We start from the raw sequence: 19,623 nt of genomic DNA on the forward strand, positions 1-19,623 counted from the left end.
TTATTCTCCAAGGTCACAGAGATGTGGTTATATGGTTATTGCATTGTATTGCTCAGAGTCAAACTGATGAAGTTGTTTGTCCTGGATGTTTATCAATTACATACCAAATGAAAATGATCGTTATGATAAAAGAGCTCGCTGAAGTGGCTGCATCATATGGATCAAGATTTCACTGTTGTCAAATTACATTTGCTAGAAAGTTAGTGTGATGTGTTTTCTCCCACTTTAGCTCATATTTAAAGATTGTCTGTTGACTTGCCAATGCAAGTATACATGTAAATCACTCTGGTTTCTAGTTGCTGTCAGATTTTTGTCAGGAAAATCTAAAAGGCAAATTTCCTACTCTAGCAAATGCAGCCAGTCATCATCCATTGTTGCAAATGGGCACTTTGTTAGCAGAGAATGGAAGTTGTTCTCTCCCCAGCAGGTCTGCGGGCTCTAACAGCCTTTAAGCATGCCTTTAAATAGCACAGGTCCTCCAATACTGCTGCTATGCTGCAGCACTACTGTGTCTGTTCATTCAGAGCATAAAGAAAAGAATGTAGTTTGACACTATTTATTTATTTACCGTAATTAGAAATAAGAACAGTACACGTTAATGAACATAAACTTGTAAATATGCCAGAGGGTAGCCATGAGATCATTTCCATGTGTAGTCCCTCTGCAGGTTGGTGGTACACACATACAAATAACCACCATGACAAACAACAACAAAACAAGTAATGACCAAACAACATAAACTGTGCATTAGTTGACAGAGCTGTGTTTGATTCATATACAACCACAATATTGTAACACCATAAACTGCATGCAAAACCATTTTTCTATGTTTTGTGTGAAACATTTTCCAGTGGCCGGACTGCTCTACTTCTAATATCTTCTTCTTATTAGATTTTCATCTTTTTTTTAAACTGATACTGTACAGCTTTGTTAGCTTGCACAACCAACAGAGACAATCCGTGTGTGCAGTAAACTGGCCTCATTTAAAGCTCTTGGTAACAAGTCAGAAAGCCCGTCCCTTTGTCTTCACCCCATGGAAGTCTCATTTTAAAGGCTGTAATGAGCTGAAGCCAGCGCTGCAGACATAGAACTGGGTCGGGCTGATAACAGAGTTTTATACAATGTGTTGTTTGTTTGCTTCAATCCTCTTAGATGAACATAATGCAGCGGTGGGTTTATTTTTGTCCCCAGTAACATGAAGTTAATCAGTGTTGTTTGTTTGGAAGTTTTATTACAGGGGAGCATGTGAACTGTGTTTTCACTTTTTTTAACTTTTTCATCTTCTCCTCCTTGACTTTGTTTTATTACATGTTTCTCTCTTTATGTTGTGCTCTTATCCACGCTACATTCACAGACGCCTCACTAGTGCTGTCTACGTGTTGGTTCCTGTGAATAGGAGGGAAAAAAAGGCAATAAATACGAATTAAGGTATCATTATACATTGTGTTTCACAGCTTTAAACAAACATTTTTATTTGTTCGTTAACTGTTAAAAAAAACAGCTATTGGAAACAATGTTGATCATAGATTATATACAAATCCTTTTTTAAGCTAATGTGTCAAACATTTCTTCTCTTCTATTTGATGAGAATTCATAGACTTAAATTTACCCTTTTTTATTAAGCATTTGATATCTTTGGATTCTAAGCAGATGGTTCGACAAAACAAACAAGTTTTGTTATCTTTTCCTAGCTTTATTATAAGCTGACATATGATGGCCTCAAACTTCTCTGAATGGACAAACTATCAGGGTTACATCTGTAGTTTGTGTTTATAACCAACACCTGCAGCACCGGTGGTGATGAAAACTTTTAAACAAAGACAAACTGTAAAACACATTTAAACAACATGGTTTTAATGAAGGAAGGAGAAAGTTAGCTAGGAGTTAAGTAGCACCTCAAGGCTTTAGTCCTCGAGCTGGTGGATCAACTTCATTTAAATCTGTGTCTCCTTGACCACATATAATTCCCCACTCTCTGTTTTCTTACTCACCCTCCTGTTTAAAAAAAGAGTAAAAAGAAAAGAACCATTATTTATTGGAGGTCAGTCAAGAGGAGGAATAAAACTTGTTATATATTGAAACACAGACATCTCCGCACATCTCCTTCTGTTGTAAAAAGCGAAGTTAAAATATCCCCATGACGGGCGCTGACATATTGTGCCAGTGATTCAGGTCATTTTGAACCAAGACATGCGCAGAAATGATCTGGCTAGTGGAACTGACGCCCTCAGCTAAGCAAAGCACACATTTAACTGGGCATTGAAACCTCAAAGATCACTCAGGTCAGTACAGTCTACAGCAGAATATGGACTTGTGTTGGTTTGAAGCACTCATGGTTAGGGAAAGATGCGATTGGTTAGAGGAGTACCGCTGAGGAGACAGCTTATTATCAAATGACAGCCCAAAAATGACTCCTTGAGGATGACAGCCTGAGAATGACAGCAGAAACGAGTGTGCATAAAGGGATGAGTGAGGCAATTATAGTCTTCTAGACTGAACTTACGCTAGAGCTTCATTTAAATGACCATGTTGTTGGTCTTTGTTACGTCTCTTGCCTTTCTTCTACTCTTCTACGCTGGTTAAAAAAACTGCAGAAGCTTCTTGTCAACAGAACTGTCAATCATAATGTTACAGCCACTTTTTTTTGCATCACAGAACAACAGTTGAAGCTGGCTGACAAGGATCCAATTAAGGCCTGTATTTAAATGCCCATTTTATAGTAGAAGTGAACAAATGTACAGCCTGATACAATAACACTGGTTTGTCAGAATAGTTTTTTTGTTGGTTAAAAACTATAAAAGGTGTGGATTTTGAAGCTAGGAGTTATGCCTTCATTTGCATTATTAGCGGAGGGCGGAGTTGACTGACAGGTGTGAACCTTGTAGGTGTTTGCCAGGAGGGTAAAAGTCCACCAAAGCTCTACCTCTTTGCATGTTTCTAGATCAAGTGAAAGTTAAGGGGAGATAGCATTTCCAACATGTATAGCCTCATTGTTAAGCTTCATAAGGCCTCTTCAGAAACCAATCGGTGACAAGCAACTCCAGCATGTTTCATCATTTATGCAATGGATACTAAGTGGTAGTTATAAAGATATGTAATTGATATATTGAACACATCTGACTCAAACAACTCATTGTCATTTCATTTGCACAATACTGACAACCTCATCAAATAAACACATTGTCTTTATCAGCATGGCCTCTATGTATACTGTATTTACGCTTTATTTATTTAAAAGCTACATGTTTCTCTCTGTCAGATGAACTCCCAGATGAACACATTTAACCTCCCTTCAGGAGTCTCAGATGTGAGCCAACTGTTCTTTTCTTTTTGAAGAAGAAGAAGAACCTCTCCTGCATCAGAGAAAATCTTAGACATGCTGAACCTGCTGAATTTTTAAAACTGAATGAAGGATCAAAGGCCCGGTTTGGTTAGTCTTCCATAATGTTACTTCCTGTAAGATTAAAGAGCTATATCTCATGATCACACTGGCAGTCATGCTCCTCTGAATATGTTGCTGCTGCATGCTCGCTGCTCTTTTAGACGACTACATATGCACAATTTTTGATGCATATATGTTCATGCTGATCCGGTGGGATTTAATGAGTTTGAAACCTAAACAGAAAGCTGCTCTTGTCACTTCCTCGTCATGTATAGATTCATGTACTGTGTGTGCATGTGAGCCCTGCAGACCTTTGTCTGAAGGTTTTACTGAATGTTAGACTTGTTAAACAACATTTTCAGAGTGAAGACATTATGTACATTGACTTTTCTTCATCAAAGCACAGTGTGTAGTCTGAGTATCTGATCACATCATGTCATGGATGTGGGATGTTTAAGGCAGCAGCTGTTGTAATAGTAATGTCCAGAGTAAGGGAAAAGATTTTGTACTGGGATTTAAAAAAAACACAAAACGCTTTGAAGGAATAGATTGAAATGCCTGCTCATTTTTTTCAGTTGGACCTGCAACAATAGTGCAGGTTAAGGCTAAGGGGTTCCTTGTTAACAGCAGCCCATATACAGTAAGACTTGTGACTGGGTGCAGTGCTGATAAAATGTGCAACTCTCCTTGTACACTATGCTGGAATTGAGCTGCACGGTTATCTGTCTGCACTTTCTGTCAACTCAAAAAAGATATCATGATGACTTCTTCAGTCAGTGCTACCAAACACAATCATGCTTGTTGCACAGCATTCAAGTTTCCTCCACTCCAATGAAGTTTTCACTTTTTAAGTATTCACTTAAGTTTCTTGTTTTAGATTAGGAGATGTCCCTCTCGTGTCTGCATTATAAATATGAATCTGCATCCAGCAGGTTAGCCTAGCTTAGAGCACAAAGACTAGAAAGAAGTTAAATTAGTCGTTGTATACCATGCTTTTTGTATTTTTTTGTTATTCAACAAGCTTTCATGTTCAGTATTGGTGGATGAAGATTTTTACTTGTTTTAAAAGGCTCTTGGCATTCTGTTTCTGTCTGAACTTATGTATATATTTGTTTATTTTTCATTGTTTCCGGTGTTTTCTGTACATTTTCGGTTTTAACTGGCTGCGAATGCATTTCCTTCTGGGGACAATAAAGATGAATTTGAAGCTTTAGGTAGAAAGATGCTGTTACCAGAGCTCGGCTGGCAGTAGCTAACCCCATGTTGGCTGCAAGTGGCAACCTCTAGTCTTTAAAAATGAAGACAATGTGGAAATGCATAGTCCTACTGTTACTTAAATGACTGTCAGGTGGTTGCGATGTAACGATTTGTTATAAGGCTTTAAACCCACCTCAGCTCCAGCTCCATTTCCAGAACCCCCTGCCGTAACAGATGGGTGTTGTCACTTAGACTTTGTTCATTAATATTCTCTGGTCTATGGTTTGCTGTAACTTCACATTTACTTTACAAAGATAAGATTGGTTAAAGTCTCATCAAAAATATTTTAACAAAATTTACTTTTTTATCTGATGAGCGTTCTCTCTGTTAATCTGTATATCTTCCTGTATGTGTGTCCGCAGTACCGTTCCAAGGACAACTATGGGATATATCACACAAGCCCGACACAGCCCAGCCTGATACGACCCGTCGTACTCTGGTCACAACAAGATGTTTGTAAATGGCTGAAGAAACATTGTCCGCACAACTACCTTACCTACGTGGAGGCGTTTTCACAACACGCCATCACAGGTCACACTGCTTACATCATCCTAAGACCTTTAAATGAAAAGTAAAGTAAATGATTACATAATCAAAGCTTTTCAGATTTTTGAGCCCCTTGCTTTTTACCCTACAGGCCGTGCTTTGTTGCGTCTGAATGGAGAGAAGCTGGAGAGGATGGGACTTGTGCAAGAAACACTTCGGCAAGAGTTGCTCCAACAGGTGTTACAGCTTCAGGTGCAGGAGGAGGGACGCAACCTGCAGCTGCTCAGCAGAGGGGAGGGTGTGTGTAATTATATTTTTCAACACTGTTTTCAGACTTTGACTTTTAAGAAGGCCTATTTTTTTTATTGTTAAGAGTTTTCAAAGAAGCTTACTCACTCACTGGCAGAGGGATACAAAGATTGTTACCAGTCTCATCAACCAGCCAGCAGTACAATTAATGAGCTTAGCATAAAGACTTGAAGCAGAAAGACAACATTTAGCCTAATTCTGTCAAAAGATAATTAAATCCATCTACAAATCACTTCACATACTGTATCTTTAATTTGCAGAACAACTAATGTGTTTAAACAATGGTCTGTTTATTAAAGGGTTATGTGCTCGACCAGTCTCAACTGGTTGCCTGGCAACTGCTCAACAATTATCTAACACATAACTCCGTACAAAATGTAAGTTGAAATATGAACACTTGTTTTATTGCACAAATTAAACAGCTCAGAGAAATTGGCTGGCAGTGTTTCCAGTCTTTAAGCTAAGCTAAGGTAGCTGGCTGCTTGCAGTAGATATTAGATATACAGGAACAAGATTAGTAATAGCATCAGTCTTCCCATTTTACTATTAGCCTGACACCAGACAGGCATATTTACAAAAAAAATCTAACTTCTGCTTGCAGGATTGTCTTCAATAAATGATTCATATTTTTGTCTTTCACAGGTTCCTTTGGTAAAATATCATAGCAAGGTTGCTGGCACTCTGAATAGATTCTGAGGAATTACTGGATATTTACTCAAATGTCAAACAGATCGCTGGGATAAATACATCCAGTGAGCAGCGATATCCAGACTCATGCTGTCATGTGGAAGTTGGCAGCTTTTTATTCCCTTCTACAAAATGAACAGACATGATCACTACGGACTGACTCGGAACTGTAATGAAGGAGCTCCATGACAATCTGTTTTGTTATTGCTTAATTCTGTGTTACTTATGAACATTTTATCTTTTTATTTCTGTCTGTGAATTTTTTTTTTAATGTCAGAAAGCAAAAAAAATAAAAAATAAAAAATAAAATATAGTTTATTTATTTTGTTGTATTGCCAATGTAGTACTTTTAGGGTCAATTTGGCGTTCATTATTTTTGTAAGAGCAGCAGCGAGGAAGCACGTGATGAAAAACACCATTACCCATAATCCCACAGCACATTTAAGACGGAATCTATCCATGGCTCTGACCAGCCGATGCCGGCTTCGAGGTCGCAGGATTCCCATGGAAACGGAGTGCGGAAAAACAATGTCGTCCCGCTCGGACAGGTACATGATGTTATGAGTCGTTTCCTCACCTGTGTTTTATTCGTTTATGTTATTTATTTTTCATTTATTCTGCTCCGTAATGTAGCGCTAACCACAACCACTTCCTTGCTCATCCTCCCCTACACATTAACAATAGGCGCTCTGACATTATTCCCTTTCTAATATTGAATATATTTTTTAAATAAAAACCCTCTATGTGAGTAGGTTTCTTAGAAGTGTTCAGTTAAGTGTCTTTAGGTCCGTAAACAGCGTCAGAAACACTCAGCTGGTCAGAACTAGGTGAGCTGCATATTGACACAGTTGTGCGTCACAGGCTACGTAACGACACAAAATTACAGAATCTATCTCTCTTTATATACATCTATATATAAATTAAATATTCCTTTAATATTTAATGATACACATTTTGAAATTATATACCATGTGCATGATGAAAAAGTTTCTTTTTTAAAAGTTGCTGGGATTGGAAGATTTTATTTGTGTCATTGTTAACTAAATACATTTGGACTCATAGTTGGACTAAATAGAACTTTTGAAGGCTCTGGGAAGCTTTGAAAGACATGTTTACCCCCTCGTTATGTTTCAGTGTGTTGTTGATTTCAGTATAGTTTGTGTCATAAGGATCTGTGTGGATCAGATCACTAAACTGAGAGGAAGGATCAGCAGAAGACATCCGTCCTTTCCTGCTTTTGCATGCAGGAGCCTCTATTAATACCTACCAAGAAGCTCACTGCTGACTGTGTGGCAATGATCTTCTTAGTGTCTAGCACACACACACAAACACAGAGGGGGGAGGTGGACAGAGAGAAGGAGCACACAGACAGTAGTCAGATTCTCTTTGTTAATTAAGTAAAAGAAACAAAGTTGAGTTTTAGGTAAGACTTTGGTCAGTGTTACTGTTATTTTGTGGAGGTTTCCACGAAGACAGGGAGGCTGGAGGGTAGCAGGTTGTCTGAAGCAGACATGACTCTGCTTGACTGTGCAGGAGCCAGAATCTCAGGCTGCTGGTCCCTGAGGTCTGACCGCAGGTAAGATCTCAATGTTGGTTTTGTTTTCTATCTATGCAACAAGGATGCTGGTTTTTCCATCTCTTAGAAAGCCCTCAAACAACCCTATGAATGTGTTAGCTATAATTAGTTTCTAAACAGGGTTTGTAGAGGTCAGAGGAAGTACAAGATGTAGGTTAGTTTGGGTTTTGTTGAGTCTTATCTGTGCTCAGTCACAGCGGGTTGTCTGGAGTGTGTCAACACTGAATGAGCATTTGAAAGTGCATCAGTGCTTGAATATGCAAAGCATTCATGAGCCCTCTCTTTGAATTAGAGTTTGTGCGCATCGAAGAAGTTGTGCATTATGTAAGAAACCAGCAGATTTTTAATTACTGCCAGTGGGAATACAGGAGTCTCTCAAAGTAGCTTCAGAAGCTGTGACGTCAAAGGCTAATCTGACTTTTATTTGGTCTGTTGTAAACAGTAGTTCAATGGCCACATCTTAATTAATGTGATGTAAGCCCTTATAGCAAAGAATAGCTCAAAGACAAGACATGAAGGGTTGAAGAAAAGAATAAAGAATCTTTATTTAGTAAAAGTACAGATTCTTAAATGTAAAAATAAAAAGAGCCCTTACTGAAGAGGGAATAATCTCCTGTGGGTGAAGTGTGCGTCTAATGATCTTTAACTACACTGACTGCAGTTGTAAGTAGTACTTTCAAACCTATACTTCAGTATGTGCGGTGTGCGTTTGACATCTTACACAACAATACACTTAACAACACACTCAAATTTGTGTTTGTGAAACTGCACCAAATATTTTCTTCTTGTTCATCAAGTTTTTGGAATATTTGAAAGTGTATCCCAAAGCTTGTTAAGCTGTTTGACCGGTAAATAAAACAAAGAAGATGACTTCTTCTTGTGCACTTTTTCAAACTATCAAGATGAACTTTATTTGTCTTGCTGTAGCCATAAAAAAACATTTATGGCATTCAACATCATTCATCATACATATCCTACACTTTATATTTAATACTTCATCTGGATTTCATATACAACACTGAGATATAATAATATGAGCTATAATCATAATTTAGATCTGTATCTTGCATCTCAAGAATATGTTTCTGAAGTGGAAGTAGGGTGCGTCTTTAACGCTCTCCTGTGGAGAGAAGACGCATCACACCTGATTGTGTGTCTGTCTGTGTGTTCATGCTGTGACATGCCCTGCTGCTGTGTGCTCTCGTTGCAGTGGGAGTGGGGAGGACTCGTTGGACCGGCTCCTGCCCCCCCCCGGGGCCCCTCGCAGAAAGAGCACTACCTCACTGAGTACAACCGAGCCTCCCCTGCTACGCACGAGCACGCGCACCATCTACACCGCAGGTCGACCTCCGTGGTATGATGAGCATGGAGCTCAGTCCAAGGAGGCCTTCGCCATCGGTATGACACTTGATGTTTTTTTCTCCTCATGACTGTTTTTGTTTTCACCTCCTTCATGTCAAATTGTAGCTTTGAGCTGCACAACATGTCCTTTTATTCTCCTCTGTCTTATTTTACCCATAAACACTTTAATGCAATTGCACATGCATATACCGCCAGAGAACATTAGACACACTCTAAAACGCATAATGGAGTCTTTCAACTGCTGTATGGATCTGCAGGGTTGTGTGGGGGCAGCGCCTCAGGGAAGACCACAGTGGCCAATAAGATCATCGAGGCTCTGGATGTGCCATGGGTGGTGTTGCTGTCGATGGATTCTTTCTACAAGGTGAGAGAGCGGTGTTGATTTGATCCATTTTATGATGATTCGTTAACGTGAGGAGAAGTGATCGTCTTTTTTTTGTCGTACTCACACCTTAAAAAAAAACCTCACAACAATCACTAAGCTGCTGTCACAGTTGTTATACTGTTAGAACAGCCTACAAAGTACAGTTCAGATGTTTTGAACATAAAAGGTTTCGATTGAAGAAGCAAACGTGTGTAAGGGCGAACTCATTAGTTTTAGGAGAAATTAATTACACCGCTGCAACTTCAAATGACATTTTTCTTCAATAAACTTTATTTGGCATTTTTCTCTGGTGAGACAAAATTGGGACTCTGTACATGGGACGTGCCCACTAACCACTGTTCCACCAGATGTCTCTTATAAAACAAGTCTAAAAATCCCCAAAATAAACCTTACAAGAAGCTATTTTTCTGCCCAGTGAGTTCATCATAGCAGTAGTCAAGACATTAGGATCAGGAAAATGTGTGGTTAGTAACTAAAGGCACTGAAGGCAGTATGTTTCTTTTAACCTTTTGGCTTATCCAGACTACAGTTTTCCCTTGTCTCCAGTCTTCAGGCTTTACTCATCCCATGATTATCTTTTCATATAGATATGAGAACAGAACCCTCTGATTTAAGTTATTTTTCAGTCTTCAAATATGCACATCAGCGACGTCCTCTGAACATCTGAACATTCGTTCTGTTTTACAGGATTTATCTTCTGAGGAGCAGGCGATGGCGGCAAATAACGACTACAACTTTGATCATCCGGGGGCTTTCGACTTTGAGCTGCTGGTGGCCACTCTGAGAAAACTGAAGCAGGGCAAGAGTGTGAAGATCCCCGTGTATGATTTCACCACACACAGGCGACAGAAAGACTGGGTGAGTTGGTGACTTTCTTTGCAGGCCTGTGTTCTTGTTTTCACAAAGACCTGAACTGTTTAAAGACTTAATATGCATCCTATAATTTTGAAAAGGAGAACTCAGTTATGATGCTTTCAGTTCTTCTGTACTGTAAATATATTCATCAATAAAATGTTCTCGGTGTGCAGCTGTAATTGTAGAGAAGCTGAAGTATCCATGAAAAACTCCTGAGTCATCTTTCTTTCTTTCATGCAGAAAAATGTGTACGGTGCCAGCGTGATCATATTTGAAGGAATTATGTCTTTTGCAGACAAAGAGCTTCTGCAGGTGAGGCAATATGTTTTCTTTCACTTCTTTCTTTTAGAATAATTCCTGTGTAAAGAAAAAGCAATCATCTCGTCGAGTGGTTGTTTGAGCAGCTGCTCAGCTTAAGTGAATCATTGGCGGGTGTTTGCTCTTTCTACCTGCAGCTCCTCGATATGAAAATCTTTGTGGACACAGATTCAGACATTCGGCTCGTGCGCCGACTCCGCAGGGACATCACAGAGCGCGGACGGGACATTGAAGGTGTCATCAAGCAGTACAACAAGTATGTGAAGCCGGCTTTTGAGCAGTACATCGAGCCCACCATGAGGCTGGCAGATATCGTGGTGCCTAGAGGTGAGACAGGCTGACTTCTTGGACATTTGAACAAACCAAACAAGAACATGTATGCATTTTTTAACCAACTCGGCAGTCATTACTTTCATATGCCTTTTCTTGTTTTGTTTTTCATCCAAGGTGGTGGGAATATGGTGGCCATTGATCTGATAGTTCAACATGTTCACAGCCAGCTTGAGGAGGTAAACACTGATTGTACAAAGGAGGGTGGCGCCATCATGTGGTTGAAAGCAGTAGCACACAGACGGAAACTAAAGCCTTGAAATGTTTAGACTGTAAGCTTCATCAGATATCCCCATTTGGAAACTCTTAAGTCTCTTACCTCTTTTGGCGAACTAAAAATAAAGAACACTGTCGAGTTCTTCGGTTTTCTTCACGTCTTCAGCAAATACTACGTAATTATTTCTCCGTCCACGTCTCCTTTGTTGTCCAAAGCTCAATCTTAAACTCTTTTTAGGTTGTCTGTATGATGGAGAACAAAGATGTCTTATTCATCAGTATCGTTGGTGTCTTTTTAAAGGTTTGCTTCTCACTGCAACATGTGCAGCTGAGTTAGCACATATTTATTTACCTCAACAGTTTTCTAGGTGTTGCAGAAGTCGTTTAGTCAGAAAGAGGCAGACTATATACAAGTGATTATGAATATAAAATGAAACTCACAGTGTACATATTTGTGAAACCATAGAACACTCTGCTCTTTTTGGAAATCATTTGGTCTCTTTTAAAAACTAAGAACACTTTTCATCTCCTTTACATTGTCTGTCTCTGACCCTTCTTTTTGTGCAGCGTGAGCTCAGTGTCAGGTATGCTGATATGTACTTTACCCTCTCTGGCTGTGTCGTCTTTAATCGTTTGTGTTATGTGATGTTAAAACACTTCCACTGTAAAGCCTGACTGCTTCACGTCTCCTCTGTGTAGCGGAGCAAAAACATTCAAACTGTTAAACTGAACCTCTCCATGGTCTCAGGGCGCTCCTGGCCTCGGCTCAGCAGAATCAGCCGCTGCCGCAGACGCTCAATGTGTTAGAGAGCACGCCGCAGGTCAGAGGCCTGCACACCATCATCAGGTACCTAAACTAATCTGGAGTAGAAATCCTATAAAATAAAACATATTAGATGTGAAACGTTTTCTGTTTCTGTAATGCAGGAATAAAGAAACCAGTCGAGACGAATTTATCTTCTACTCCAAGAGATTAATGCGGCTTCTCATCGAACATGCACTAACATTCCTGCCATCTCAGGTGGGTGGACTTTAACTATGTAGTGAATATTCATGGATCAATGGATCACTTTTATGTTCAAGGAGGTTGCTCCTCATACTACCAAAACCCAGAGAAAAGTAACATAATCCCACTGAAAGGATTATGAATTTAGCATCTTTTCTTTTACAGCTCACTGTGCTTTGTCTGTGCGGTTCCCTCTCACTGCTGTAACCTCTTCAACACAACAGTCAGCTGTTTTCTACGAAAATTCTCCAGTAATGACCGTATACTGTGTGCTCAGCAGACATACACATGAGCAACTCGCTAATGAACGTATCAAACCAGAATCAGCTTTTTTGGCCAGGTGTCAGTGCCTTGCTCAGCGGTACCTCAGCCATGCGCAGGAAATGAACTGGCACCTGGCAGTTTAGCAGATGGCTGTTCCGTCATGGGCCCGGGTCTGCTGAAGATTACTGCCTGTTAAAAGGAAGTTTTTTCTTGCCACGCCATGACGGATTAAGCTGGGCTCTTGTAACATAGCCATAAGTAAGGTCCTCTACCTGCTTTTTGTAAACATAACAATGAGCATGGTCTTGTTACCTGCCCTTTTGTTAATGTTAACAGACAAACAGTAAGGTCCTTTACCTGCTTTTGTAAAGTGTCTTGAGATAACGCCTGTTATGAATTGACGCTATATAAATAAAGATTGATTGATTGATTGATTGACCTCTCCAGCTACCAGACCAATTTTTTTTTTCGGTCCATACTGGGACTGAAACCTGTGACTCCTCCGGTTCCCAACATAAGTCTCTGCAGACTATAAAAAAAAGATGATCTAAGCATGATAATAAAATATGTAATAATATAACAGATGGTTAATATACATGAGCGAGAGAGTTTTTGCGGTACTCCGTGCACAGACATCAGATTAGTGTAATACATTTTTAATCCTAAAATGAGTTTAAAGAATCGTATATTTACATTCACAGTGGGTGTTTGCTTTCAAGGTTCCTGTTATTTCCCAGCGACAGTTCTTGCACTCTGTCAGCATACAGCGTAGTGACAGCATGGGTGATGAAAGCGTTCTTAGGTCGGGTTGTTTGGACGCACAGTGATCTGTGACGTCTACTGGAGGCGAGGAATTTGGACAGTTTGTGACCGGCGTTTGAGGAGTTGTGACCAACATTACCTTTAAATTCTTCTGAACACTCAAAGCATTTTTCATTACGTGTCCCATTCAACCATTCACACCACATTCACACACTTATTGCAGAGGACGCCATCTAAAGTGCCCATCACTATTAACTGATACCACTCATAAGCAATCACACTCAAGGGAGCAATGTGGGAGCGTCTTGCCTAAGCACATTTTGACATGTGGACCAGGAGCTTGGGAGCGCACAGCCAATCATTTGATTGAGAGATGACCCACTTTTCCACTGAGGCCACAACTGCCCCAAAAAACAGCAGTGCTGCATGTTAAAGGCTAAATACATACTTACAATGTATACTTGACCGTTACATTATCTCACACACAAGCATCCCATACGTTTTTAGACAAAGCACAAATGTGCTGAAAACAGTTTCTAAACACAGCAAATGTCATTTTTGGGGGACAATACAATATCTGACTTCTATTGTTATTGCGCTGGCATCGAAACATGCTATCAATATTGTTTGATCTCTGATAGAACAACATGTCTCGTAACAACCCTACTATGGACCATTCTTCAGACAGCTGACAGCTCCACTTTCTTCATCAATAGTTTTAAAACCATCAAGAAGAGAAAACAAACGTTAGACATAATCACAATAATCCCTTGTGTCACAATTATGGTGTTATTACAGTTACTGCTGCATGGTAACAAGGATGAAAACATGACTATTTTGAAAATGTCATTCTTTGTATTCAAGTGACAAACCTTCATTTGTCTTTGTCCCTTCACACCATTGTGTGCTTGTTGCTTCTCTCACTTTTGTTTTACTGCCAATCTTTAAGAGCAGACGACTCTCAAATGTCGGTTGTTATTATTTTGATGTTCACAACAAGAACAACGTTTTCATGTTCAGAGCAACGGCTCTTAAAAATGTAAAAGTGTCTTCATCATAACTGTGGTGCCTTCAGCAAAGTCTCTGCAAGTTGATTTTCAAACCACACTGACATCAAACAAACATCAAACAAAACCATTGTGTTTTAGTCATAACTCATCATCTTCTTCGCAGCAACTATGTGAATCTAAACTCCTGTGCAGCTGTCTTTAACATGCACCAATAAAGAAACAGAATGAAGAGATGCATACATGAACAGACAGTGATTTCTTGTTGTGTATGAGCACCGACCTCGGAGCGAGGAGGAGCCCAACAGCAGCCTGATGGAGTGCGAGGAATTATTTTTTCGTTGTCTTGTAAAATTGTATATTTTTGAAACACATTTCTCCTGTATCTCGTTTCAGTCATGTGTGGTTCAGACGCCACAGGGCCAAGAGTACGAGGGCCGCAGTTACAATGGAAAAGGGGTCAGTGATGCTGTTTTATGACCCCTTGTTAACTTTAAATGGATGCATGTAAATGATTGGGATTTCTTTTTTTTAAATCCCACTCCTCTCCTGTTCTTCATCGTCTCTCCACAGATCACTGGTGTGTCCGTGCTACGGGCAGGAGAAACCATGGAGCCAGCACTGAGGGCCGTGTGCAAAGATGTCCGCATTGGGAAGATCCTGATCCAAACCAACCTCGATTCGGGCGAACCAGAGGTTCATTAAAAAAAAAAAAAAAAGAACATTTAGTAGAAAATAAATCCTTTGAGATTTTGTGTGTACGTTACTTTTTTAAAGACTAAAAGTCACATCAAATAGTAAAAATATATTGACTCTTTTTTTTTTTTCTTCTTCTTTCTTCCACATGATGTGTGTCTCCGTGGTAACTACCCTTCCTGCATTTGTAACCATGGTAACCTGTCTCCTACTCTCCGGCCTCGCCAGCTGCATTACCTGCGTCTGCCCAAAGACATCAGTGAAGATCATGTCATCCTAATGGACAGCACGGTCTCTACCGGAGCTGCGGCCATGATGGCCGTACGAGTCTTATTGGTGGGTGCAGATGAGCATCATTATTCCCCACTTACACAACAATACAAGACGCTCCTGTGCTCTTAGTCACATGTGTATCTCTGTGGTTATAGGAGGAAATGTTTTACACTGGGTGAGGTTAGACTAGCTTTTATTACTGCGAAGATAAATGTCAAACATTCGGCTTACTGATGATCCGTCTTTCTTTCCCTTATTGGTGAGATAACCTGGCGGGAGAAAAGTGACACCAAAGACAAAGAGCTATAAGTGTGTGTGTGTCTGTCTGTCTGTCTGTCTGTCTGTCTGTCTGTCTGTCTGTCTGTCTGTCTGTCTGTCTGTCTGTCTGTCTGTCTGTCTGTCTGTCTGTCTGTCTGTCTGTCTGTCTGTCTGTCTGTCTGTCTGTCTGTCTGTCTGTTCAGGATCATGAAGTTCAGGAAGACCAGATCGTGTTGGTGTCGCTGTTGATGGCAGAGCTCGGCGTTCACTCTGTGGCTTACGCCTTCCCGAAGGTCAAAATCATCACCACCGCTGTGGACAAGAGTCTGGACGATTTCTTACATGTCATTCCTGGAATCGGTGAGTTACCACACGCACAATCTTACTCCAACTACACTGTAAAACTAGAATGCACTGGTCGTCCCCCGTTATGTCTCTCGAAGAAGAACTTGAAAAAACTATGACTAAAATTAAAAACGTGTTAACGTATTAAAATTACAACACGTTTTCTACATACATGCCGCCTCTCTACTGAGCTATTGATGGTTTAGGATTTACTCTTTTAGTCTTATGCATGAAAGAATGTCTTCACCTTTGCAGGAAATGAAAAGATGAAACTATTTCTGTCTCAGGTTGACAGGTTTCATTTCATGTCCCAGCAGACTCTAATTTGAAATCAAAGCTCCTCTGTATCGACACTGCAACTAAACTCAGCTGGACCAGTCTGTTGTTAAAGTCCAGATAAAAATCATTTTTCAAGATATTGTGAGAAAAAAAAACAGAGGACTGAATTGTTTGGAATGAGCGAAATAGCTTCCAAAGCCACAAGCAAAGTGTGCTTGTTAGGTTTCTCGAATCGACATAAAGATTTCATTTTAAGAAATGCACCATGTGCGTTTGGTTGAATGAGGCTCATGTTAAGTTTTAATGATCAACTTCAGTGCCTGACCGAGTCTAACACATCCGTTCTGAGTCGACTGTTTTGTGATTTTAGGGGATTTTGGGGACCGATACTTTGGGACGGACGTGTCTGACAGCTGGAGTGACGAGGACCAGGAGCAGCCATCGTACTGACGCACAAACCTGTGAGCCTCTGTGAAAGAAGAAACATACGCTACTTGAAAAATATGTGTTAATGATCTCCCTCCTCTTCAGGCACAGACCAGCAAAAAACAAACTGTGATAATCCCTTTGTTTTGTACTCGACATGACATTTTGTACTCTTATACAACAGATGAGTCTCGCTCACGTTGTATGCATGAGGGATATTTTGCTGTATTTACAGAGAAGTGTTCCTTATTTCTACTTACAAACAGAAGGGTCACAGAGGTTACAGTGCCATTACTTAATGAAAGAACGTGCAACTTTTTGCTTTTTGGCGACACTTCCTGTGTCCTGAAGCCTCCGCTCTCCTCCAGTGGGACACCTTCAAAGCCCTCTGCACCCGCGTTCACACGAAGGAGTTATCAGCTAGAACTCACCATAATTAAGCACCAGTAAGTGCAAACTACAGAAAACATTGTCCTTTGCTTAAGCTGCAGTTGCCTGTGGCCTGTTTTGTTAGCAGTCTAATGTTAGCACTCTTTGGTGAACTCACAGCTTCACATAAATTGGCACGAAATAACCGAGATCTAAAGACAAGTAAGTGACCTCCAAATAAGCTGAGTATGTCATTCTTCTTTTCCCTTGTACTCGACTTAAACAGCTTTATACGCAAGTCCCGTCCATGTGAACATGAGGGAAACACGGCTCCGACGACTGTACAGCTCGTGCACTGTGCATCGTAGTCATGACTCAGAGACATTTACAGAGGATATACTTGATTTCTGCTGTATTTATGTGTCAAACGTTGCACATTCTGCCTTTAAGGGGTATATTATCACAAAGTGAAAATGATCAAATAGCCTACTTAAGGAGTTCTTTCAGGTTTGCACCAGCTGTTCCTGACTCCTGTTCTTATTGGAATAAATACTGACCAAGTCGTGTATAAGGTTGCAGTTTATAAGTCTATGATATCTTCATAAAGTAAATGCAAGTCAACATCGGTAAGAATAAGAATTATCACTGTTAGTGGTTCATGTTGAGGTCAGGTTCACTTAAAGTCAAGCATGTTAAATACCATTGGAATAAGAAGGAAACACAAAGTACGGCTGAGGCTGCTGTGAATGGTGTTAGCGTTCCAGAAAATAGGGAAGGGCGCTCTCACACTGGTCCGGTACTGAAGCCGACCCGTGCATTCACATGGCTCCAGGCCTGAGCACCGTTACCTCTTGTGCACATTTGTCATGTTGTAATGCTGGATAGTCACAGGTTTTATCCAGCTACCGCTGAACATTTGCATCTGACCAGATGTTGAGCAGACCCATGACCTCTGCATCGGACCAAGTGAAGCCTTTGCCGCTGACGATTGAAACGATGATCTTAAGTTTTTGACAAACTGTCTGTCGAGAATATTCTTACGTTATTTTTAGACTCTCCTTTATACTCTGCTGCTGCGGGATAAAAAAAGATTTGAAAGTTGTAACTGTGTTGATGTTGATGAAAGCCTTGATATTCTGCACAATCAGAATATGATATTAAAAGAAACAAATACAGTGAAGTAAAATCTTTACCAACTGAAATGATAAAAACACATTTAATTGTACATGATTTTATACAGACTGATCTTTTAAGGTTTTATTTCTTTCATGATGCAACTTGAGAGAAATCTTGATTCTTTAACAAAAGCTTGTTGTCTCATCCACATTGTAGAAAAAATTATTGAAGATTTGAAGACAAGAACATGTGACTCACAGCTCCATGGCTGGGAGGTAATGTTAATACACGAGAGGCACAAAAACTGCTGCATATTATAGCAAAGTTTGAACAGCTTTCTGAACAGCTGGTGAAACAGGACGCAGGAAAATCCTCTGGTGTTTATCCGTTCATTCACTTCCCATTCTCTAAGCTGCTCCATTAAGATTTTTGTATGATACGTTGTCAAAAACCCACCTTAAAACAGCCTTACAGAAGAGAAGTTTATTTTGAACATCTAAAGGTTAACTCACTCTAAATAGGTTGAAAATGTCTTTAAATGTGCAACACATCTTCAATTCAGGGTATAAGAAAACATCTTTGAGAATGAATTCAGATTCTGTTCCTACTTCTCACTGCCTCTTTCCTACTTCTGCTATATCGCCCTGTCATTTTTTGATATGAGTCTGTGCTGATCAGGTGTGGATCCGACTGTAAGTGTGAGGTCACGGCAGGTCACAGGCTCCCCTCTGAGAGCTTCTTTTTCACGCTCCTGTGACTCTCAGGGTTCAGATACCGGCCGTCTAACCCCCCCTGTGAGGCACTCAAACACCTCAAGGTGTCAGTATAGCTCACAATTAGCTTCTCTTTCAGTGTGATTTATTGTGTGTGTCCCCCTGAGACGCCACAGAACAGAAAAATGCAAACACACTCGCCTGAATCATTCCCATCCTTTAAGTTAAAACAAACTGTTTTTTGAGTCATGAAAGGCAGTGAGACAAAACAGGTTTGTGTCATGATTTTACTGATGCACAATGTTTTGTGTTAAAGCTCAGCTACAAATATGTAAGATCGTGATATTTTATGTGAATCCAGGTTTTCAAAATGTGCAATAAAAAAAACCTTAAGCCTCCTGGATTTCCCTCCCTGTTGGGTTCCCGGTGTTGCATCCAAAATCGAGCACAGCATCCCCACTTGCTTCCTAGATGGTAGAAATGACACGATTCCCACGGCCAGTTTGTGACCTTCTGCTTATTTGATCTCCTCTCTGTGCCTGATTTATGTCTCCTCGTCACTGCCACGTACACTCAATGAATCTGGCACTCTCATTCATGTGTTTATTCACTCATTCATGCCCCTCTCAGCGAGATTAATACATCACATGAGCTGTGAACGTTGTATCATCTTCACACCTACAGCTTCTCCCGCTCCCGTTTGTTTTGTTTTTCTCCTCGCCGAGCGGCTGACACTGTGATCACGGATGTCACACGATGCACGCCGTATCCTCCAAGACAGCAGAAGACTCGCTGCGCCCATGTGACTACTGCCTCAAGGTTAACCTGTTACCATGGAGACAAGCAAGCCAATGAAAATTCAGCAGACGGTTGCGATGTTGACTGCAAGCTTTTTGTTTTAAGGGGTGACCTATTTTTTTTTTTTTCTCCTTTTCTCCCCCCTCCT

The 19,623-nt window shown here is 40.3% G+C and overlaps 2 protein-coding genes across 7 annotated transcripts in view; both read left to right on the plus strand.

Annotated features, from left to right (window-relative positions):
- The window catches only part of samd10a (sterile alpha motif domain containing 10a), a 42,418-nt gene extending 35,986 nt beyond the window's left edge, over positions 1-6,432 (plus strand). For 4 of the 5 annotated variants that reach the window (XM_079360296.1, XM_079360295.1, XM_079360297.1 and 1 more), the window contains 4 exons: positions 5,002-5,170; positions 5,277-5,423; positions 5,734-5,811; positions 6,077-6,432. In XM_079360296.1, the coding sequence (XP_079216422.1) occupies positions 5,002-5,170; positions 5,277-5,423; positions 5,734-5,798 (381 nt within the window). In that variant the 3' untranslated portion in view covers positions 5,799-5,811; positions 6,077-6,432. The remainder of the gene's footprint in view (positions 1-5,001; positions 5,171-5,276; positions 5,424-5,733; positions 5,812-6,076) is intronic. The other variant, XM_079360299.1, reaches the window with a different exon arrangement.
- A 94-nt stretch (positions 6,433-6,526) lies between these two features.
- Positions 6,527-19,075, plus strand: uckl1a (uridine-cytidine kinase 1-like 1a; the record flags this gene model as incomplete). Of its 2 annotated transcripts, none has more annotated exons than XM_079360303.1 (15): positions 6,527-7,697; positions 8,908-9,095; positions 9,317-9,423; positions 10,132-10,302; positions 10,540-10,611; positions 10,755-10,944; positions 11,065-11,126; positions 11,731-11,747; positions 11,912-12,010; positions 12,091-12,184; positions 14,599-14,661; positions 14,776-14,898; positions 15,127-15,234; positions 15,633-15,789; positions 16,424-19,075. In XM_079360303.1, the coding sequence occupies 15 exons, from the start codon at positions 7,633-7,635 to the stop codon at positions 16,501-16,503; spliced, it is 1,596 nt and encodes a 531-aa protein (XP_079216429.1). In that variant the 3' UTR covers positions 16,504-19,075. The 2 variants fall into 2 exon arrangements, with proteins under 2 accessions (XP_079216429.1, XP_079216428.1); XM_079360302.1 differs by having other exon boundaries at positions 6,527-6,669.
- Between the last annotated feature and the right edge of the window lie 548 nt (positions 19,076-19,623).

Source organism: Symphodus melops (genome assembly GCF_947650265.1).
Source record: "Symphodus melops genome assembly, chromosome: 13".
NCBI classification, from domain to species: Eukaryota; Metazoa; Chordata; class Actinopteri; order Labriformes; family Labridae; genus Symphodus; species Symphodus melops.